The 23741-nt window shown below is 44.8% G+C and overlaps 1 protein-coding gene across 2 annotated transcripts in view; it reads left to right on the top strand.

Moving 5' to 3' along the window:
* LOC112260618 (RB1-inducible coiled-coil protein 1-like) overlaps positions 1-16994 on the top strand; it is a 31674-nt gene extending 14680 nt beyond the window's left edge. The window contains exons 6-23 of one of the 2 annotated variants that reach the window (XM_042328843.1): positions 2991-3417; positions 3618-3788; positions 3990-4174; positions 4375-4561; positions 4750-4831; positions 4961-5025; positions 5136-5239; positions 5455-5587; positions 5701-7649; positions 8661-8853; positions 10422-10530; positions 10738-11053; positions 11616-11670; positions 13304-13351; positions 15005-15063; positions 15305-15432; positions 15793-15863; positions 16060-16994. In XM_042328843.1, the coding sequence (XP_042184777.1) occupies positions 2991-3417; positions 3618-3788; positions 3990-4174; positions 4375-4561; positions 4750-4831; positions 4961-5025; positions 5136-5239; positions 5455-5587; positions 5701-7649; positions 8661-8853; positions 10422-10530; positions 10738-11053; positions 11616-11670; positions 13304-13351; positions 15005-15063; positions 15305-15432; positions 15793-15863; positions 16060-16137 (4360 nt within the window). In that variant the 3' untranslated portion in view covers positions 16138-16994. Of the gene's footprint in view, positions 1-2990; positions 3418-3617; positions 3789-3989; positions 4175-4374; positions 4562-4749; positions 4832-4960; positions 5026-5135; positions 5240-5454; positions 5588-5700; positions 7650-8660; positions 8854-10421; positions 10531-10737; positions 11054-11615; positions 11671-13303; positions 13352-15004; positions 15064-15304; positions 15433-15774; positions 15864-16059 lie in introns of both variants that reach the window. The other variant, XM_042328842.1, reaches the window with a different exon arrangement.
* Positions 16995-23741: the final 6747 nt, after the last annotated feature.

Raw genomic sequence — 23741 nt, 5'->3', positions numbered from 1 at the left:
TCTGTGAGTGTGTCTCTCTCTCGGTCTGTCTGTGAGTGTGTCCCTCTCTCGGTCTGTCTGTGAGTGTGTCTCTCTCTCTCGGTCTGTCTGTGAGTGTGTCCCTCTCTCGGTCTGTCTGTGAGTGTGTCCCTCTCTCGGTCTGTCTGTGAGTGTGTGTCTCTCTCTCGGTCTGTCTGTGAGTGTGTGTCTCTCTCTCGGTCTGTCTGTGAGTGTGTGTCTCTCTCTCTGGTCTGTCTGTGTGTGTGTCTCTCTCTCGGTCTGTCTGTCTGAGTGTGTGTCTCTCTCTCGGTCTGTCTGTCTGTCTGTGAGTGTGTGTCTCTCTCTCTCTCGGTCTGTCTGTCTGTCTGAGTGTGTGTCTCTCTCTCTCTCGGTCTGTCTGTCTGTCTGTGAGTGTGTGTCTCTCTCTCTCTCTCTCTCTCGGTCTGTCTGTCTGTCTGTGAGTGTGTGTCTCTCTCTCTCTCTCTCTCTGTCTGTCTGTCTGTCTGTCTGTCTGTCTGTGAGTGTGTGTCTCTCTCTCTCTCTCTCTCGGTCTGTCTGTCTGTGAGTGTGTGTCTCTCTCTCTCTCTCTCTCTCTCGGTCTGTCTGTCTGTCTGTCTGTGAGTGTGTGTCTCTCTCTCTCTCTGGTCGGTCTGTCTGTCTGTGAGTGTGTGTCTCTCTCTCTCTCTCGGTCTGTCTGTCTGTCTGTGAGTGTGTGTCTCTCTCTCTCTCTCTCTCTCTCGGTCTGTCTGTCTGTGAGTGTGTGTCTCTCTCTCTCTCTCTCTGGGTCTGTCTGTCTGTCTGTGAGTGTGTGTCTCTCTCTCTCTCTCTCGGTCTGTCTGTCTGTGAGTGTGTGTCTCTCTCTCTCTCTCTCGGTCTGTCTGTCTGTCTGTGAGTGTGTGTCTCTCTCTCTCTCTCTCGGTCTGTCTGTCTGTCTGTGAGTGTGTGTCTCTCTCTCTCTCTGTCTGTCGGTCTGTCTGTCTGTCTGTGAGTGTGTGTCTCTCTTTCTCTCTCTCTGTCTGAGTGTGTGTCTCTCTCTCTCTCTGTCTGTCTGTCTGTCTGTCTGTCTGTGAGTGTGTGTCTCTCTCTCTCTCTCTGTCTGGTCTGTCTGTCTGTCTGTGAGTGTGTCTCTCTCTCTCTCTGTCTGTCGGTCTGTCTGTCTGTCTGTGAGTGTGTCTCTCTCTCTCTCGGTCTGTCTGTCTGTGAGTGTGTGTCTCTCTCTCTGTCTCGGTCTGTCTGTCTGTGAGTGTGTGTCTCTCTCTCGGTCTGTCTGTGAGTGTGTGTCTCTCTCTCTCGGTCTGTCTGTGAGTGTGTGTCTCTCTCTCTCGGTCTGTCTGTGAGTGTGTGTCTCTCTCTCTCGGTCTGTCTGTGAGTGTGTGTCTCTCTCTCTCGGTCTGTCTGTGAGTGTGTGTCTCTCTCTCTCGGTCTGTCTGTGAGTGTGTGTCTCTCTCTCTCGGTCTGTCTGTGAGTGTGTGTCTCTCTCGGTCTGTCTGTCTGTCTGTCTGTGAGTGTGTGTCTCTCTCTCTCGGTCTGTCTGTCTGTGAGTGTGTCTCTCTCTCTCTCTCTCGGTCTGTCTGTCTGTGAGTGTGTGTCTCTCTCTCTGTCTCTCGGTCTGTCTGTCTGTGAGTGTGTGTCTCTCTCTCGGTCTGTCTGTGAGTGTGTCTCTCTCTCTCGGTCTGTCTGTGAGTGTGTGTCTCTCTCTCTCGGTCTGTCTGTGAGTGTGTGTCTCTCTCTCTCGGTCTGTCTGTGAGTGTGTGTCTCTCTCTCTCGGTCTGTCTGTGAGTGTGTGTCTCTCTCTCTCGGTCTGTCTGTGAGTGTGTGTCTCTCTCTCTGTCTGGTCTGTCTGTGAGTGTGTGTCTCTCTCTCTCGGTCTGTCTGTGAGTGTGTGTCTCTCTCTCTCGGTCTGTCTGTGAGTGTGTGTCTCTCTCTCTCGGTCTGTCTGTGAGTGTGTGTCTCTCTCTCTCGGTCTGTCTGTGAGTGTGTGTCTCTCTCTCTCGGTCTGTCTGTGAGTGTGTGTCTCTCTCTCTCGGTCTGTCTGTGAGTGTGTGTCTCTCTCTCTCGGTCTGTCTGTGAGTGTGTGTCTCTCTCTCTCGGTCTGTCTGTGAGTGTGTGTCTCTCTCTCTCGGTCTGTCTGTGAGTGTGTGTCTCTCTCTCTCTCTGTGAGGTCTGTCTGTCTGTGAGTGTGTGTCTCTCTCTCTCTCTCGGTCTGTCTGTGAGTGTGTGTCTCTCTCTCGGTCTGTCTGTGAGTGTGTCTCTCTCTCGGTCTGTCTGTGAGTGTGTGTCTCTCTCTCGGTCTGTCTGTGAGTGTGTGTCTCTCTCTCGGTCTGTCTGTGAGTGTGTGTCTCTCTCTGTCTGTGAGTGTGTGTCTCTCTCTCGGTCTGTCTGTGAGTGTGTGTCTCTCTCTCGGTCTGTCTGTGAGTGTGTGTCTCTCTCTCGGTCTGTCTGTGAGTGTGTGTCTCTCTCTCGGTCTGTCTGTGAGTGTGTCTCTCTCTCGGTCTGTCTGTGAGTGTGTGTCTCTCTCTCGGTCTGTCTGTGAGTGTGTGTCTCTCTCTCGGTCTGTCTGTGAGTGTGTGTCTCTCTCTCGGTCTGTCTGTGAGTGTGTCTCTCTCTGTGTCGGTCTGTCTGTGAGTGTGTCTCTCTCTCGGTCTGTCTGTGAGTGTGTCTCTCTCTCGGTCTGTCTGTGAGTGTGTCTCTCTCTCGGTCTGTCTGTGAGTGTGTGTCTCTCTCTCGGTCTGTCTGTGAGTGTGTGTCTCTCTCTCGGTCTGTCTGTGAGTGTGTGTCTCTCTCTCGGTCTGTGAGTGTGTGTGTCTCCCTCTCTCGGTCTGTGAGTGTGTCTCTCTCTCGGTCTGTGAGTGTGTGTGTGTCCCTCTCTCGGTCTGTGAGTGTGTCTCTCTCTCGGTCTGTGAGTGTGTGTGTGTCCTCCCCCTGCCACACTTGCATTAATGAATCTGTATCCAAAGATGTAAATCTAAATTCCATGGTTGTGAACTGAGATTTGGCATGTCCTTTTCTAGACTGGGGACAGCAGTCTCAGTCATGGCCAAGATCCCCCTACTGGAGTGTCTGACCCGCCACAGCTACAGAGAATGTCTAGAGAAGTCCTGCTCCACTCCTGCCAAGGACTCCGATGAGACCGAGGAGGAGAAGTCTACTGACTCTGTGCTCTGCGCCACCCCCACCGAAACACAAAGGAGCTCCACCAAGTTACCTACGTCAGTCTGTGCTCCGGGGGCGGGGGGCTCACCCGACACCGCCCAAGCCCAGGAAGGCAGTGAGATGACTGACAGTAGTGGGCTGAGGGCAGCTCTTCAGGAAGCAGACTCTCCAGAGAGGGCCAATCCCCCGTCCTTCAACGTCACACTGCTGGACTGGATCAACGTTCAAGACCGGCCCAATGACGTGGAATCAGTTGTGAGGAAATGCTTTGACTCCATCAATAGGGTGAGTCACTGTTGTTGTTTGTGTCTGTATGTTGTCTTTTCTTTGCCTGTCTGTATTTGTGTATGTGTGACTGAATAGGCCTCTCAGTGGCCTTGCCATGACTCCACAGTGTAATTCTGTATCAACATGAGTCCACAGTCTGTTATGAGAGTTTATTCAGAAACAGTTCGGATGGAGCCACATCATCCTTTCTATTTCAGCTCGACCCACGGATCATTCAACCATTCTTGTCGGAATGTCGAGACACGATAGCCAAACTGGATAATCAGAACATGAAAGCCATCAAAGGGCTTGAAGACAGGTTATACGCTCTAGACCAAATGATAGCGAGCTGTAACAAGTTGGTCAATGAACAGAAGGAACTTGCTCAGGTAAGCAAAATAAATCTTATCTAAATTATGTTATTGCACCAAATGCCAATAGTGAATAAAACACTGTATAGAAATGTGCCTAATCGTTCAAATGACCACTTGATAAAATGATTTACGGTATATTACAATCAAGCTTTTAGTTGAAAATGTGTACATGAAATCTAACTAAACTCCCCTATTAATCAATCTATTGGCTGTTAGGGATTTCTGGCCAATCAGAAGCGTGCCGAGAACCTGAAGGATACGTCCGTGCTGCCTGACCTGTGTCTTAGTCACGCCAACCAGCTGATGATCATGCTGACCAACCACCGGAAGCTGCTGGATATCAAACAGAAGTGCACCACTGCCAAACAGGAACTGGCGAACAACCTACAAGTTCGACTCAAGTAAGACATCTGTTCATCTGTGTCATGTTTTATTAGGATGTTCTCCGTGCATCTTCTTGAAATGAACCAAATTGCTCTACTGAATCCAGAGGTGTAACTGGTCAAATACAGTCACTGAAAGCACAAAACAAACTAAGCTAACACTGTAGAAATAATGCTAACTTAGCCAAGCTAAAGCATCCTGACCACTGTGAATGTAGATGGTGCTGCTATGTGATGCTGCACGCGGATCAGGACGGAGAGAAGCTGCAGGCCTTGCTGAGGCTGCTGACAGAGCTGATGGAGAGGGTCCGGGTGGTGGACGCCCTCAGCACCGTGCCTCAGATGTACTGCCTGGCTGTGGTGGAGGTGGTCCGCAGGAAGATCTTCATAGGCCACTACAGAGAGGTCAGAGCACAGGACCATAATGTGACCACTTCTCAAAACTCAATCCCAACCCACATCTCCCCTCAGTTCCAACTTGCAGACCTGAAACAACCCTCAACCTCCAGCTGGGCCTACAGATATGCGGTGAAACTCAAATTGGAGGGAAAATGTTGTAAATTGTGCTCTTCTGTTCTTCTCTCTCTCCTCAGTGGGCCTGTGCTCTCGTGAAGAATGGAAAACGTCTCTATGAGACTGAGAAGTGTAAAAGGGAAACGTTTGGCAAGTTGTTCAGTAAGTTCCTTTTATAAAAATAAAAAAATCCCATTTGATGATATTTAACGAGTGTCCCCCCTGAAATGAACATACGTTCATTCCTACCAACAGCTGAGCTGACATAAAGCTCTGTGATCCTCTTTGCAGGGAAATCTTTTCTCAGAAATCGCTTGTTTAGAGGACTTGACTCATGGCCCCCCACTTCATTTTGCGTAAGTAGTCAGTCAATTGCAGTTTTTTAAAACATCTATTTAATTCCCCAAATATTGTAATCTAATACATTTCTCTTGTTTTTGTTGTTTATCCCTCTTTTATCATGTAGACGCGAAAGCCCAGAAAGTTTGACTTTGAGCTTCCAGATATTTCCCTTGGTGACCTGCAGTACTTAAAGACCTGTTGTCCTACAGAGGTGCAGCCTTTCCTCAGGTAGGCCGTGGTTTCTCTCGTGCATCGTGAAGCAATAACCAGGCATGCCTGCCTTACGTTTTAGTTAACTTGTGAACACTTGGCTGTATTATCTGTTGCAATATGCAGTGCAATAACCCAATGTGCAGTGCAATAACCCAATATGCAGTGCAATAACCCAATATGCAGTGCAATAACCCAATATGCAGTGCAATAAACCTGGTACTTTTCCCCAGGCTTCCAACACTGTGTGACTTTGAGCCTTTGCACCAGCACGTGGAGATGCTTCAGCAGTTGGTGCTAGCTACTCAAGCTGCCAGTGTGGACGAGATGTCTCGAACTATCACTGACTTACTGAGCGAACAAAGGGTAATCACAATCTACAATGGAATATGCACTGGAAATAATCCCAAAGCACAGAGATCACTGTCCCTTAATTGCATATTCTTCACTCACTCCCCTTCTCATTTCTGTTCCTCCAGGTGTCGTGCAGCCAGAGTGCTCAGAGATCCACGGCAGCGGTGACCCCGTTAACCACGCGGTCCAACAGCACCCCGGGGACCACCTTTACCTCCTCCATGACCCCATCCTCTCTCAGTCTCCCGGGCCCACTCTGCCAGCCCCTCCCTGGCCACGGCCCCACCACGCTGGAGGACCTGTCCCCAGACAGCATCGACGCCCAAACCTTCGACTTTGAGACCATTGGCCACCCCAACATGGACCCTGTCCTGCAGCAGGCCGGTTCCCTGGACCTGGACTCCCTGGCTGAGAGCCCCGAGTCAGACTTCATGTCGGCGGTCAACGAGTTTGTGATCGAAAACTCGCCCACCCCCATCAGCGACCCCACCAGCCCAGGGATGATGGTGGAGTCGCTGTACTCTTCGGTCATCAACGCCATCGACAGCAAGCGCATGCATGACACCACCACTTTAGAGAGGGAGAACTCCAAGATGGCCGCTCTAAAGCTGAGCATGGAGAAGTACCGCACTGCTGCCGAGGAGTCCCAGACCAACCTGCGGAGCGTCAAGGATGACCTGTACTGCCACAGAGACCTGCTGCTGAAGGAGCAGCGAGACTTTGGCTTCGCCCTGAAGACCATGACCATTGAGGTGCGCAACATGGTGGACACCATCCGTAAGAGAGAGGAGGAGGAGCACCAGGCCGAGCTCCTCTCCCTGCAGCAGGACCACGAGAATCAGCTTCAGGCCCTGATGGAAGAGAACCAGGTCAACAAGAACATTGTGAAAGACGTGCAGCGGGCCATGCTGGAACTGGAGGGGCTGCTGGAGCACAAGAAGAAGGAGCTCACCCAGCTGGAGGTCGAGAGAGAGGATTGGGCCGAGGCACAGAACGGACACACTCAAACGGCCAGGGTCCTAAAGCAGAAGATCAGCGATCAGGCCCAAGAGGTGCAGACCCTGGCTGCCTCCAGAGACTCCCTGGCCGCCTCCAGAGACTCCCTGGCCAGCCAGCTGGAGACGCTGCACATTGAGATCGAGCGCGGCCAGCAGAAGATCCGCCAGGAGCTGGAGGGGGCCCAGCAGTCCCACCTGCAGGAGCTGGAGGAGAGGATGAGGCATCAGCACCAGGCCCAGCTAGATACCCTGGCCCGGGAGAACCAGGATGCCCTGGAGCATCTGGCCACAGAGAACAGGGCCAAGCTGAGCGAGGTCACTGACCTGCACACCGCCACCCTGACAGAGAGGGACTGCCAGCTGAGGGACCTGGAGGCCCGGGTCATCGAGCTGGCTGACCTGCGCTGCAAGCTGGAGGTGGAGCTGGCCCTGAAGGAGTCTGAGACAGAGGAGGTGAGGCTGCTGTATGAGGAGGCCAAGCAGGGGCAGCAGGAGGCCAATGTGGGGAAGGCCACCGTGGAGGCTGAGACCCAGTCCCTCAGCGAACAGCTAGCCCAGGTTAACAGGCAGCTGCAGGCCAGGAACGAGGAATACGAGACCGACCTGGCTGAGCTGAGGAGGATGATGGAGAAGGACCAGTGTATCTCTGAGTTGGTGGACAGGCACGAAGAGGAGAGGAACCAACTCCACAGAGAGCTGAACGCCCTGCAGCAGCAGACCCTGGACACTGAGAGGAGCCGTGTTGAGCAGCTGCAGAACCTCCAGCGAGACCTCGACTTGCAGACAGTGGCACTGTGCGAAGATAAGGAGAAGCAGCGGGGGAGTTCTGAGGAGCAGGAACAACACTTAAGGACTGTTATCTGCGATTTGCAGGTGGAGAACGACCTGCTCGCCAAAAGAATAGAGCAGGACACACAAACAGCCCAGGAACGTTTGGAGAAAGAGAAGGCCTTGAAGGCTGCTGTACCAGATGACTTTAAAGACTTAAAGCAACAGAAGGAGGAGATGGAGAAAAGACTGTCAGACAAAATTAGACAACTTGAATGTGACCTTCAGGAAAGACAATCCTCTGAAAGGTAAGAGCTGATGAATGCCCCACTGCTCTCTACTTGCATTAAACAGTGATTTGCTATAAACATGTCATTCGCCTTGTAATGAACAAGGTAACTATTTATACAGATCATTATTAGCTGTGACATTAGCTTCTCCATGTGATACACTGTATCTAATATAGCAAACATTTGAGTGATTCCCACCCAGACTTCAGTCTGTGTTGACTTCAGTGAGCTGTAGTATACGCTGAAAATAGCACTTTTGTAATGTGGCATAGCTGCATTTTGGGTTGGGGTACTGCTAAGTGCAATGTTTTCATCATGAAAAAAGGGCCTGTGTTAAATGCTAGGGGAAACCAGTGCTTGTACAGTATACTGAGTCAAGCGTGCATGTGGTTGGATGTTTTTGACATACCTGTTGCCAAAGGGATTATCGTGAGTTTAAGTTGTGAGGAGTTAGTATTTATTTTGACCCGGTGTGTGTGTGTCTCTGCCTGTGTCTCTGCCTGTGTCTCTGCCTGCCTTCCTGCTTGTGTCTCTGCCTGCCTGCCTGCTTGTGTCTCTGTCTGCCTGCCTGCTTGTGTCTCTGTCTGCCTGCCTGCTTGTGTGTCTGCCTGTGTGTCTGCCTGCTTGTGTGTCTGCCTGTGTGTCTGCCTGCCTGTCTGCCCGTCTTTGTCTGCCTGCCCGTGTCTCTGTGTCTGCCCGTGTCTCTGGGTCTGCCCGTGTCTCTGTGTCTGCCCGTGTCTCTGTGTCTGCCCTTGTCTCTGTGTCTGCCCGTGTCTCTGTGTCTGCCCGTGTCTCTCTGTCTGCCCGCCTGCTTCTTGTGTCTGCCCGCCTGCTTCTTGTGTCTGCCCGCCTGCTTCTTGTGTCTGCCCGCCTGCTTCTTGTGTCTGCCCGCCTGCTTCTTGTGTCTGCCCGCCTGCTTCTTGTGTCTGACCGCCTGCTTCGTGTCTGTCCGCCTGCTTCGTGTCTGTCTGCCTGCTACTTGTGTCTGTGTCTGTCTGCCTGTTACTTGTGTCTGTGTGTGTCCCTCAGAGAGGCAGGGTTGTCGGAGGTACAGACAGAGGGTCGGGGGTCTGATGCAGGGGCTCCTCTCTCCCTGGACTCTGCATTGCAGGAGCATCTGCAGCAGGAGACAGCCTCGCTGCACACCCAGCTGGAGCTCCTGGAGAGGAGGAAGAACGAGGAGATGCAGAACCTCAAGACCTCCCTCATTGCAGAACAACAGGTCAGTGTTAGACTAGTCCTCCCCAGATCTTCAGAAGCTTCCTCTGTCAATATTGACCAGCACCAAATCTAGGAGCAGCACCTATCTAGATACACTACAATGTAAATCATATACTCTGTCGTTTGTCTGCCTAAAATGTTTAGCTTTTATCTAATTGTTAGCCAAATGTTTCAGTTTTTTAGCGTTTGTCTCCAATTAGCTTTCCTCTAAGTAGGTCTAATTGTGATCCACTGGCAACTGCAAACAAACTGACCACTAGTGACCAATATCTAAAATTCTTCAAATACTCCATTACATCACTACTACTAAGTCTTAGTCACCGCTTAATGAAGCAGGTCTGTGGGGCAGTATTATAATTAGAGCACAGTGTTCTCATGTCGTCTTGCTTGCTGGGGAGCAGTCCAAATGGGAATATGATACTGGCCACTGTGTGCGACCCTCTTGGTGTAACGTGGTTAGGCCTTAACCATATTGTTGGGAGTAAAAAGCCGTTAGAAACATTAGTGAGAACACATTCTGCCCCACAAATATATATTTTTGTACTATTTCTATAAATTATTATTATAATTATCGGCTTGGTAGCAAAATCCAAGGTCCTCCTAGCTAGCCTAAGGTCCTCCTAGCTAGCCTAAGGTCCTCCTAGCTAGCCTAAGGTCCTCCTAGCTAGCCTAAGGTCCTCCTAGCTAGCCTAAGGTCCTCCTAGCTAGCCTAAGGTCCTCCTAGCTAGCCTAAGGTCCTCCTAGCTAGCCTAAGGTCCTCCTAGCTAGCCTAAGGTCCTCCTAGCTAGCCTAAGGTCCTCCTAGCTAGCCTAAGGTCCTCCTAGCTAGCCTAAGGTCCTCCTAGCTAGCCTAAGGTCCTCCTAGCTAGCCTAAGGTCCTCCTAGCTAGCCTAAGGTCCTCCTAGCTAGCCTAAGGTCCTCCTAGCTAGCCTAAGGTCCTCCTAGCTAGCCTAAGGTCCTCCTAGCTAGCCTAAGGTCCTCCTAGCTAGCCTAAGGTCCTCCTAGCTAGCCTAAGGTCCTCCTAGCTAGCCTAAGGTCCTCCTAGCTAGCCTAAGGTCCTCCTAGCTAGCCTAAGGTCCTCCTAGCTAGCCTAAGGTCCTCCTAGCTAGCCTAAGGTCCTCCTAGCTAGCCTAAGGTCCTCCTAGCTAGCCTAAGGTCCTCCTAGCTAGCCTAAGGTCCTCCTAGCTAGCCTAAGGTCCTCCTAGCTAGCCTAAGGTCCTCCTAGCTAGCCTAAGGTCCTCCTAGCTAGCCTAAGGTCCTCCTAGCTAGCCTAAGGTCCTCCTAGCTAGCCTAAGGTCCTCCTAGCTAGCCTGTCCTCCTAGCTAGCCTAAGGTCCTCCTAGCTAGCCTAAGGTCCTCCTAGCTAGCCTAAGGTCTTATGCTAAAGTGAGCAGGCTTGATTGTGGTCTATTGTTCTGAGCCATGACTCAACCCTCAGTTGACTCACTGAGCCTGTCACCTGTCTGGTAGTTCTTTGTCCTCTGTGACTGCCTCACTGTGTGTTAACTTACCTCCCAGACAATGCAGTAGCAGTATCTGAAAGCCTTCATTTCCCCCTCCTCCCTCCCCAGACTAACTTCAACACTGTGCTGACGAGAGAGAAGCTGAAAAAGGAACAGATCATCAATGATCTGACAGAGAAGCTGCGGAAGGTTACCCAGCAACAGGAGAAGGACAAAGGTACAGGACAGACTCGTACAGCGATGACACTATGAGAGAACAGAATGATTTCTGCCTTCTGAAAACTTCATGTGCTGGATATACTGAAACTAGATTGCTGTTATTGGTTTGTGGTTCGTTCAATCCTTGAATATGTTGGTTGATTGTATTGAAAGTCAGTCTGGCTGATATGCTGATATCATCCTGATATGTTCACTGTGTCTCCAGGTTTAATAGAGACACTGTCTGAAGACCGGGCCATCGTCATGCAGGAGAAGAAGCAGTTGGAGGAGGACCTGAACCGGCTGCGCAGCACCGCCCTGGTGTCCTCGGCCTATTACAGCCCTAACCTCTTAGCTCTGGAGCCGACTGGAGCCGGGCCTGGACCTGGGCATTGTCCTGGTCCTGGGACTGAAGTTGAGTTTGGGGCTGGAGCCTGCTACTCGGTTCCCTTCCTTGACACAGACAGACCGGCCTCTGTGGCCGCCACCAGAGAGGACGACAAGGTGGACTCAGCTGTGGAGGCCAGTATGGTGACCGTACAGTAAGCATCTCCCAAACATAAATAGTCCAATAAACAGTGACTCATAATAACCCCCTAACAATCGCAATGAATCTGTCATTTTATAGAAATAAGTTAAGCTTTGACAGATCTACTTGTCAAAATATTTGTCTAATGGTATTTGGTTGAACTGAGGACAGTGGCGGCCTTTGGAAGGCATTAGACCCATTTATGAATAGAAGTTGTAAGCTGTCAAATAATAATGTTGAAGATAGTAGTAGCATGTCAGTTTTAATGTGTAAAAGATTAAGAAGGATGTTGAAAGTACTTGTTTGAGATGGCCAGACAAGGATGGACAATGTGAGGACAAATAAGACAGAACAAGGGAGGCTAGGATTGGAAAATGTAAGTTATTTATTTTTACTTTTAACTACAATCAAGCAGGCTAGTAATCATTATTACCCCAGAGAAGGTCCCTCCAAATTCATATTTATGCTTGTTGAATCTTCATATTTCAGAGTAAGAATTTGTTTGAATGATTCTCAAATGTGTTAAAAGCTGTCACCACAGTGATCTGATTATTCGTCCGTTGTTTCCTTATCAGCGATAACATCCTGATGATGTCCGAGGAGAAACAGCGGATACTGTTACTTGAGAGGGTGAGTAGACACCTCTATGACATAAATCTTCTAAATGGAACCGAAGGAAGTTGGGCTCATTGAATGAGAAATTACAATACTAACAGGATCTAAACTCAGCAACAAAAAGAAATGTTCTCTCACTGTCAACTGTGTTTATTTTCAGCAAACTTAACGTGTGTAAATATTTGTATGAACATAAGATTCAACAAGTTAGACAAAAACTGAACAAGTTCCACAGACATGTGACTAACAGAAATGGAATAATGTATCCCTGAACAGGGGGTCAAAATCAAAAGTAACAATCTGTATCTGGTGTGGCCACCAGATGCATTAAGTACTGCAGTGCATCTCCTCCTCATGGACTGCAACAGATTTGCCAGTTCTTGCTGTGAGATGTTACCCCACTCTTCCACCAAGGCACCTGCAAGTTCCTGGACATTTCTGGGGGAATGGCCCTAGCCCTCACCCTCTGATTCAACAGGTCCCAGACGTGCTCAATGGGATGGAGATCTGGGCTCTTCGCTGGCCATGGTAGAACACTGACATTCCTGTCTTGCAGGAAATCACGCACAGAACGAGCAGTATGGCTGGTGGCATTGTCGTGCTGGAGGGTCATGTCAGGATGAGCCTGCAGGAAGGGTACCACATGAGGGAGGAGGATGTCTTCCCTGTAACAGACAGCATTGAGATTGCCTGCAATGACAACAAGCTCAGTCCGATGACACTGTGACACACCGCTCCAGACCATGACGGACCCTCCACCTCCAAATTGATCCCTCTCCAGAGTACAGGCCTTGGTGTACCTCTCATTCCTGTGACGATAAACGCAAATCCGATCATCACCCCTGGTGAGACTAAAGCGCGACTCGTCAGTGAAGAACACTTTTTGCCAGTCCTGTCTTGTCCAGCGATGGTGTGTTTGTGCCCATAGGTGACGTTGTTGCCGGTGATGTCTGGTAAGGACCTGCTTTACAACAGGCCTACAAGCCCTCAGTCCAGCCTCTCTCAGCCTATTGTGGACAGTCTGACCACTGATGGAGGGATTGTGCGTTCCTGGTGTAACTCGGACAGTTGTTGTTGCCATCCTGTACCTGTCCCGCAGGTGTGATGTTCGGATGTACCGATCCTGTGCAGGTGTTGTTACACGTGCTCTGCCACTGCGAGGACGATCAGCTGTCCGTCCTGTCTCCCTGTAGCACTGTCTTAGGCGTCTCACAGTACGGACATTGCAATTTATTGCCCTGGCCACCTCTGCATGCCTCCTTGCTGTATTCCTTGGGCATGTTCACACAGATGAGCAGGGATCCTGGGCATCTTTCTTTTGGTGTTTTTCAGAGTCAGTAGAAAGGCCTTTTTAGTGTCCGAAGTTTTCATAACTGTGACCTTAATTGCCTACCGTCTGTAAGCTGTTAGTGTCTTAACGACCGTTCCACAGGTGCATGTTCATTAATTGTTTATGGTTCATTGAACAAGCATGGGAAACAGTGTTTAAACCCTTTACAATGACGATCTGTGAAGTTATTTGGATTTTTACAAATTATCTTTGAAAGACATGGTCCTGAAAAAGGGGCGTTTCTTTTTTTGCTGAGTTTATATGGGTTGTTCTAGAATTTGTCTTGAGTTTGTCCTAATGTGTGCTGTCATATTTCAGACTTTACATATGAAGGAAGAGGAAAACAAGCGCCTCAGTCAAAGACTGGTAGGTTTGATTCAATTTGATGACCGATTAGAAAATGTGGAAATGTTGCTTTTAATATAATGTGATTGTTTAACTGTTCTAGGGCAAAAAAACAACCAGATATGGCCATTTCTTGATACATATATTTTTCACATGGTTTCCATGTGTGTAGTTGTCCCCCACGATGAAATCGGGGAGGGGACTGTGCATCTGTCTCTGTACGTTAGTACGTTAGTCACACGCGATATGTCAGACAACACCGGCCCGATTTTGATTAAACTTGGGTGAATTATGCGTTTTGCCGTAGACGTACGTAATTTACAAAGTTACACTGATAGACCCAATGGGGGTCCTATAGGAATCCACTGAAATTTGAAACATTCAGCATCCGTATTTCCTGTACCGTTTGAGCTTGAATTGTCACTAATTGGCACTGCATCATTTGTGGGGGATAGCATGTTTACTATCGCCTTGTTACTTATGGATATACACTCATTGACCAGTTTGTTGGGTACACCCATATTGTACTGGGTCGGACCCCCCTTTGCCTCCAGAACAGCCTGAATTCTTCAGGGCATGGAAACATTGCTCAATTGATATCAAGGGACCGAACGTGTGCCAGGAAAGCATTCCCCACATCATTACACTACTGCCACCAGCCTGTATCATTGACACCAGGATGGATGGGGCCATGGACTCATGCTGCTTAGGCCAAATCCTGACTCTGCCATCAGCATCACGCAACAGGAACTGTGATTCTGTTTTTCTTTTCTTCAATTGTCCAGTGTTAGTGTGCCACTGGAGCTGCTTCTTTTTGTTTTTAGCTGATAGGAGTGGAACCCGGTATGGTCGTTTGCTGGAATTGAGGAGATGTGCGTTCCAAGATGCTGTTCTGCACACCACTGTTGTACTGCGCCGTTATTTGCCCATTTGTGACCCGCCTATTAGCTTACACGATTTTTGCCAATCTCCTTCGACCTCTCGTCAACGAACTGTTTTCTCCCACAGGACTGCTGCTGAGTGGATGTTTTTTGGTAGTCGCACTGTTGTGCGTGAAACTGGAACCAGAGCACCTGCCACTGACGATCATACCATGCTCAAAGGTCGCTTAGGTCACTCGTTTTGCCCATTCTAACTTTCACTCGAGCAGTAACTGAATGCCTGTCTGCCTGTGTTATATAGCAAGCCATGGCCACGTGACTCACTGTCTGTTGGAGCTAACCATTTTTATGAATGGGGTGGAGTACCGAATAAACTGTATTAGTGTATATCCCATTTTAATTCATTTAGCTTAGACGCAGGTATTGTCAGTGTACCCCAGTCTATTTTACCCCATCACCACTAGATGGCAGTAGCATCAAAGCTTATGTCCCTGTCCAGCAGACCTAGGAGATTTCTGAGCCCGAACAGTAACTTCCTTCATCAAAAGGAAAATCAATACAGTCCTTCAGGCAGTTAAACATATCGCACCACTATTGCACACATACCTAAATAAAAATAGCATAAAAATAAGTGCCAAAACGTATATGTTCCAGCAAATACATTTCACACCATACGGTGGTGGTATTGACAGCTGCCATGCAAAGATCAGTCAGACTAGGAAAGCATCCATGACCAGCAGTGTCAAGAAGATCATACTCACTCATAACAACCATTACCTTTCTCTCTTTGTAGATGTCTCAAAGCATGTCCTCGGTGTCGTCACGGCATTCAGAGAAAATCGCCATCAGAGAGTAAGCTTATAAGATTGCCACATAAGTGCTGATGTGTAGAGTGTGTAGATACAGTGCTTGTACATTTTCTCCTTTGTAAAAAATGTATCCAGCAAATCTGTTTTTCAGCAGTATGAACATTAAAATGCTTTTTTATTTGTGTTTTTTATTTCATTTTTGTCTCTTAATATCTGGTTCATCCTTTTGTTGTATCTAGTATCTAGCACCATTTTGTGTCAAGGTTGACCTCTGTCCTTTTCAGTTTCCAGGTTGGTGACTTGGTTCTGATCATCCTAGATGAAAGGCATGACAACTATGTACTGTTCACCGTGGGTCCCACCCTGTACTTCCTCCACTCCGAGTCCCTCACGGCCCTGGACCTCAAACCAGGTCAGACAATCATCATAGCCTATACTTAAAAAACAATATGTAGCTAAGTTATTATAGAATATTTACTTACTAAGTTATAATATACAAAGTTATATACAATTTTAACTTTTGTTGCATAGAGACAAAGTTGCATACAATATAAAATATACAATTATACAAAGTTATTGTATAAAAGAAGATATGTTTTGTAGAACAAGTTGTGCAAAAACAAGCATTTATCTCCTCTTTGCAAACTCTAACTATTGGTGAATTGATTAACTTGGACAACTGAATTGGAGTAACCTATGTCAAAATGTTTGTGTTTATTGATTGTATTGGTTTTATTCTGTCAATCACTGACAGATCCTATGTTTACTTCAGCATCAGGAGCCTCAAGACGGCCGTGGGTTCTTGGAAAAGTGATGGAGAAGGAATATTGCCAGGCGAAAAAGGTAATTAGTATATAGGTAATGAATTGTAATAGTCATTTAATAGTCCAGTAGTATAGCACAGTAGCTTTTCTTAATATAGATTGTCATTAAAGAAGGTAAAATTATCATTATAATAGTAAATTAATAACCGACTAAAATAATCAACAATCAAATGGTGACGTTTTAAGAACATCTATGTGGTGACTGTTTCCTTTAGGCTCAAAACCGGTTCAAAGTTCCTTTGGGCACCAAGTTCTACAGGGTGAAAGCTGTTTCATGGAACAAGAAAGTATAATATAGCCAAGTTATGAGCTAAAATGTATGTTTATATTGAACAAAGTTTTAAATAGACTCTCACATCATACATAATTCATAAATACATCTCTTATCAACTTGAACATGGGGGAAAAAAGATAATAATCATGCTATTATTTGGGCTTTTAGTTCAACATCCCATCAACCCTCTCTCTTTTTAATCCAGAAGATTTGTTATTGTGGACCAAACACTATTTCTTTATTAGGGCATGGCCCTAAACACTGGCAGAAAGCCTTTAATACCTGTGTGTAAATTGAACAAAAAGTATTTGGATGTTTATATATTTAGTTATCATTCATTATCAGCATTTGTCCTCTTTGTGGAAAATACTGTATCATTACCCAACAACAAATGAAAATATACATTTATTATAAATGTTTATGAAGGAATGTTCATGGCATGCATATTGATATATTTTCTTTGATTTCACTTATCCAGTTAAATGTCGTAGTTGGAAGTGTAGTCAATGCTGTTTGTTACTCACAGCGCAGTATGGCCCTGTGTTAATACTGACATGTACATTTTAGCCGACTGGTGGAAGCGGTCGTCATTACAATCCTTGAAAACGCACTTTCAAAAAAACAATGCTTTTTGTTGATTCAAAAGGGAAGGAATTGTGCTGTCAAATAAAATAAATACCTAAAAATGAACAACAGCTCAACTTCCCGCTATCATAGAATATTGATATGTAGAATGGAATACTTTGCTTGTGACCGTGTTTCATTACTGGATGACATTGTACATTACCCATCATTCAAATGACACAAGTAACAATAAATGACTGTATTGTAAAAGAGTTTAGAGTTTTGAAACAATAAAAGATTGACCCCAAAAAACTTTACTGCACTGTTTTTTTCTATACATAACTGAAATACTCACCCGTAAGAGCATTGGTGGTTTACAAAATATTTACACACAAAATATAGACATAAAGACATGACAGATAGACAATGTTTTAAAAAGATGCAATACATAACATTTCCATGATGAGCAACATCTCAAAGTGCAACATTAGAGAGAATATCATATATTGAATATACCTCTAATGACCTGCACATGAGGATTGCAGTGGAAGCTCATTTATAGAAATCCTGTCACTGAGCTGATCCTGCCTTTGGAATGCATAGGACATAGGAAGGAAAATGCAACTTCTTTAGTGAAAGGATGAGCAACGCATTCAGTACACTCAGTGACAACCTGCCTGTTTTAAAACCTGGTTTGTTGGCTCTTCAGGAAATATAGTAGGCCAATATTAATGCTCACTATCTAAGGACATTTAATTAGGATATTTTCATTGTACAACAACAAAATCTTTGATAAGAGACCAAAGAAAAAGGCTCTTTATTGCTATGGATTTATTTGAATGGCATGGTGTTTTCCCCCACCAGTATGACCAATTGAAAAATGACAAATAGACAAAGAAAATGTGTAACGTTTTGATAATAGCAGTTGTTTTAGAAATCATTGGTTTGGAAATCTGTGTAAGTTCCCACAAGCTATAAAGAAAATACATTCTTATTTGATTTAGAATTTCTGCTTTTGTGGAAGGCATTAGCTAACGTGGCAGTAGTGTTGGCATGCTATGGCAGGAAACAGACTTCAAAAAGGCTTCAAATCAGGACCCAAGAACGGTGCGGCCCTCATGGAGGAGGAAGCGCACCAACATCACTTTCCCAGATCACAGCAGGGAGCATCGCAGCTCTCTGCAGAGCAAGCGCTCAATAACCGTGTGGGTCTAGGGGTGTTTTAACAATGTTTAGCTCTATTTTCTCCATTTAGCATAAGCCTGTTGTCACATTTGGACAGCTTCTTCATAAATGAATGGTGTGATTCCTACAATTTTTTTCGGGACGGGCCTGAATGAGAAAATATGCGACACAACACAGTATTCGATGATACCGAGGTGGCCTGGCACCCACCAACCATGTGCACTGGACAGGCTCTTAGTGTAAATGTTTACGACCCCCCTCTGAGCTTGGAGCTGCTTGGAGTCACTTATCAGGCTAAATGGGATTTTAGCATTGCCATGTTAACAGTCAATGGCTTAGGATTGTACTCAAACTAGTTCCATTGATTCCACCAGTATTAGTTTAAGACTGCTAGCTCCCTCAAGCATCTCTCAACACTAGCTAAATTTACTATCACACCACATAGACCTGTCTATTATTCAAGTCAATTCGATGGGCAAGTGGCGATGTCATGCTTATGGGTCCTGTCCCCTAACCCTTTGAATGGGCTTGATTATATCATCAAACTCATGAAGAGGCGTTTTTTTTTTATTCCTGGAAAACCATATAGGCCTTGTGCTGCTCCAAATGCATCAGATTAGAGCTATACCATACAAAATATTCAACATCTCAAGTAGTTGTGCAAGGTGAATAAGGAGCTAAAAATGGCTAGCAGGGAAGAAAGTGTTGTCTGTCTAAATAGACAGGTTGTTCTCTATGTGGAGGAGCATCTGAAGACAGTGGCTGTCTAATACAGTATTTGTCGGCCGCAGGAGTAGGAATGAAAAGGAAAGGAAAAGAGAATGACTGCAATGCAAAGTTATTTATAGAACCATACAAGGAACTATACAAGAAGTGTTGTTATTTGTAAAACCATACATCTGCAGTAATGTGCAACCTGTTTTTCCAGAAACATCCAAGAAAACATTTTAAAACGTGATATTAGAGATTGGAAAGCTACATGCATAATAACCAGAATGTTAGCTATGCAAAAAATAGTAGTAGCTTGTCATATTGAATTGATCTTATGAATACCATCAGTGCAACAAGAACGATCTTGACTCTCAGCTCATGTATGAAACAACAATAATCATCAAAGATACTCCAAACTGTAAGAGGCAAGGGATAACCAACCACCCCTGCCTTGAAATGGCATAGTCAAAGGATTCTTTCCTCCAGGCATTTATTCACCTGTCATCATACTATAGAAACACTTAATGTTGTAGAGAGTTATAGTGACATATCAAAAATATTAAGTGAAGACAGGACACACAAAGAATGTCATATTTAGTGTTAGATTCTACCCTTTGTTACTCATCTCATTCAAGATCATACATACGTTGCATTAGATTTTTCCGCATCTTTGACACTATACATTAGATAGCGGGGCAGCAAATAAACAAGTATTGTTCACGGAGTAAATATGCACTTTAAATGGTGGATAAATGAATGGGAATGCATTAACAATCTTATTTTTGGGAAATCAAAATGAAAAGAGTCTGTTGAAGAACATCCAGTGGCATCAAGAATACTGAAATATCAAACCAAGGAGTAAATTGACTTAATGCCATCAAATTTCCCCCTATTCATGCCATAAGAATGGGGTTAGGGAAAGAGATTAGGTTATACATCTGCTGTCAGAGACTGTAGAGACCAAGCAGAGAACTTCACCAAAACAGAATGATGATCAAACAGACATGCCTCCTATCTTCTCCTTTATTGTCCCTTCCCTTCTTTCATTCGACTACAGGCACAAACCCAGATTTAATTCCTGATGAAACGAGTGAGAAATATGAGGGAGTAAGCAGCAATATCTGGATCTGAAATGTTCTACCCACCACATGACCCCCCCACACACACACACACACACACACACACACAATGTCACTATTAGTAACACATTCACATAAATATGGATATTTTTTTATTCAAACATCTTCTGTGTTGTTAGTGTAAATCTACATCTGATGACATAGCTTTGTAGGTAATTACTACCGTAGAGATAATTCACCATAGAAAGCCTGAGGCATTGGGGCTCCTGCACTCACTAGCAAGAGAGAGTGCGTAGGTTTGTAGTTGAGTAGCTATGATGTGCCCTAAAGGCACATATGAGGCAAAGTTTGGTAAGTAACATTCTAACGTGTGGTTAACAAGATTTTTTTCTTATCTTAAGTGCAACAGAAAGTATACAAAATTATAACTAAATGCATTTGAAGTAATTTTCACATTCAGTTCAGAATTGTATGTAATCCTCTCAAATGTAGAGTGAACTATTCCATTTGCAAATGAGAATAATTATTTGAATACCACAACACTGTAAATCCTATTGATTAGTGTGCATGACACTTTTTTTTCCATTTCCTCCTCCGAAACAAAACCGCAAAGAAGCCAGTAAACATTACAAATCTGTTGTGTTATTGGGGTAATCTGGCTGCTTAGTAACTGACAAGTAAATTAAATCAATACAAATAGTTTTGGAGTGTCTGAAAATAGACAGTGATTTAAACTGTAACTAACAGCCATGCATTTTCCAGCTGCAGTGGCAGTGTTGAGGAAATGACACCAGCTTTGATGGGTTGTATAGCTTTTGAGATGAGTCTCTTCATGTTGCTTGCAGTCCCATCATGGCATTGTTCGAAAGCTTGTTTACCTGCTGATAACATACACTGGTGGATTCAGGAGCACCGATCCAAAATCGGCTGCCAAAGTCACTCAAGTTTCATTGTACCGTAGGAGGAGAAGAATGAACTGTTTACGCGGAGGGGAATGCAAAATGCTAAATGTGAAATCAAACTATGGGACCAATAAGGAATCATAATAACTTTGCCAAGGTTTTATTTTTAGCCCCAGTTGCAATGCTAGCGTTCTGGAAAACTGTAAAAAAAAAAAAAAAAAACTGCCTGTGTGCTCTGTAAGGCTAGGTTTGGGGGGGGTTATATAATTTGTACAAAATGGACAATGAAATAGCAACATTCATGTTACTTGTGGATTCAGTTTTCGAGGTGAAATTAAATCAAGGATTCAACCGAAAATCATTTCTAAATCATGCATCTCATTGGGTCTGTAGATGTTTCATTTTAGAGAAGAAGCTATGTTTGCAGGTCAGAGGCATCTTTTTGCTTTGTATATATAATAACGTGGTCCTCCTTGAGCCATGGCCCCAGCATTGGGCCCCACACCCATCCACAGGCAGGTATCCAGGGGGCCAGCAGGGCCCCAGACGGCCATCTATGGGGCCCAGGTGACCCTGTCTCTGGGGTTAGCAGGATTACCACTAAAGAGGGATGGGCAGAGAGGCTGAGGAGCCACTGAGTGCGAGTGTGCGAGGCTGGTGATGGCAGCTGTCAATGGTTTGGAAGGAGAAGCCAGACAGATTGTGCGTTCTGTTGGTGCAGCCAGTTCGCCACCTGGCAGGCTTTTCCTTGTTAGAACTTCTTGCTGTTTCTGTTCTCGTCGTCAGAGAGATGGAGAGATGTTTCTTTCCCTCCTCTCTCCTCATTTGCGTTTTCATCTAGGGGGGAGATTTGGGATTTGTCAAACGGTTTAGAATGCTTTTGTATGAAATTATGGAAGATATGCACTCTACGTTCTAGATTAAGTAAGTAGGTTAATCAAGGGCACTATGTCACGTCACATCTACAGCTATAGAAGTATCCCATTGATTCCCACAATGACATTAGTGATTAGCTTTCCCATGCCCATAAAACACATTACCCAATATAGCTCATTATGACAGTAATTAATCAGACATGTAGCAAGCAAGCCAGACAGACAAAACATCAGTTTGATCATTTGAATATTGCCCTCGTCATGATATGTTATTAAGAGGCATTAATTACCATTAATTAATTAACATGTGCAATAATGTTTAATGATTAATTCAAGTTATCAGTCACCTCTCCCTCCAGGCATCTGATTGACAAGATAAAGTATAACACATAGATGTTTTTTTTTAAAGGCTAACAGCCTGATGCATCCCTTATTAGTTAGTCATTCCAACATGTACTGTATCACACCCAGAATCTAGCTGTCACTTCACCATTTCCTTCTATAATGCATATGTGCCTCACACCACACTCACGTCACAACAGCCACTGCCATCTCACAAGTTGATACAGAGGGATGTGATTCAGTTCCAGGTTTTTCTAGGGTTCAGAATCAAGATGTAGCCCACCAGTCGTCCACTGTGAGATGTCTACAGAAGATGTATTGTAGAATCTAAATATGTCTACAGAAGATGTATTGTAGACTCTAAATATGTCTACAGAAGATGTATTGTAGACTCTAAATATGATGTCTACAGAAAATGTATTGTAGACTCTAAATATGTCTACAGAAGATGTATTGTAGACTAAATATGATGTCAATAGAAGATGTATTGTAGACTCTAAATATGTCTACAGAAGATGTATTGTAGACTCTAAATATGATGTCAATAGAAGATGTATTGTAGACTCTAAATATGTCTACAGAAGATGTATTGTAGACTCTAAATATGTCTACAGAAGATGTATTGTAGACTCTAAATATGATGTCAATAGAAGATGTATTGTAGACTCTAAATATGATGTCAATAAAATATGTATTGTAGACTAAATATGATGTCAATAGAAGATGTATTGCAGACTCTAAATATGTCTACAGAAGATGTATTGTAGACTCTAAATATGATGTCAATAGAAGATGTATTGTAGACTCTAAATATGATGTCAATAAAATATGTATTGTAGACTAAATATGATGTCAATAGAAGATGTATTGTAGACTCTAAATATGATGTTGATAAAATATGTATTGTAGACTAAATATGATGTCAATAGAAGATGTATTGCAGACTCTAAATATGTCTACAGAAGATGTATTGTAGACTCTAAATATGATGTCAATAAAATATGTATTGTAGACTAAATATGATGTCAATAGAATATGTATTGTAGACTAAATATGATGTCAATAGAAGATGTATTGTAGACTCTAAAAATGATGTCAACAGAAGTTCTAGGCTTTTTAGTTCAGTTTTAACACTGACTATCAAGTAACACGTGTCTTTCCAGTGGCTGAAGACCTCTACATCCACATACAGTTATGCCTCTTAAATTCCTTAACTTCATACTTTAACAGTATGAGCTATAAGCATTATGGGGTGTTTTAGGAGGTGGCACAGGTCAGAGGAAGTTCCCTCCAAACAGTCACAGTAGGCGTAGACCATCAGAAATCGACTAGGCATTTGTAAAGAAAAAATGTAACTAAGCAAGTCAGTTAAGAACAAATTCTTATTTACTATGATGTCCTACCGGGGAACAGTGGGTTACGTGCCTTGTACAGGGGCAGAATGACAGTTAAAACTTATTTTTTTTAAATCTTGTCAGCTCGGGGATTTGATCCAGCAACCTGCTGGCCCAACGCTCTAACCACTAAGCTACCTGCCGTCCCAAAGTTTAACTGGTTTACAACCTTTCCCAACCGTTCCAGGGACCACCAAATCTCCGCCAATGAACCACTATTTGCGGAGTCCTGGATATATATTTTTTTTATATAAAATATTGTGGACGTCAATTTTAGCAGTGAATGTATCTTATTATAGACCCATTATTATTGTTATTATTCTAAACAATTTGCATTGTGAAACTATTTTAAAATAGCTTATACAAAGATTAATAGTCGCAGCTGTCATTATTAAAAACATAATAATGTTTTATCAACACTTTTTTGCGGACCTGCTGCAGTACCCACAAGGACCACAGGTTGGTAACCACTGAACTAGAGATCCACCATCTTTGACACAGCATACCTATGCAACACATAGGGGAGTGACATCAAAGGTAATGTATTGATCAGAAGTTAAAGATTTCATGA

This window comes from Oncorhynchus tshawytscha, linkage group LG10 (assembly GCF_018296145.1).
Source record: "Oncorhynchus tshawytscha isolate Ot180627B linkage group LG10, Otsh_v2.0, whole genome shotgun sequence".
Lineage (NCBI taxonomy): Eukaryota > Metazoa > Chordata > Actinopteri > Salmoniformes > Salmonidae > Oncorhynchus > Oncorhynchus tshawytscha.
This window is presented reverse-complemented; position numbering and strand designations above follow the sequence as displayed.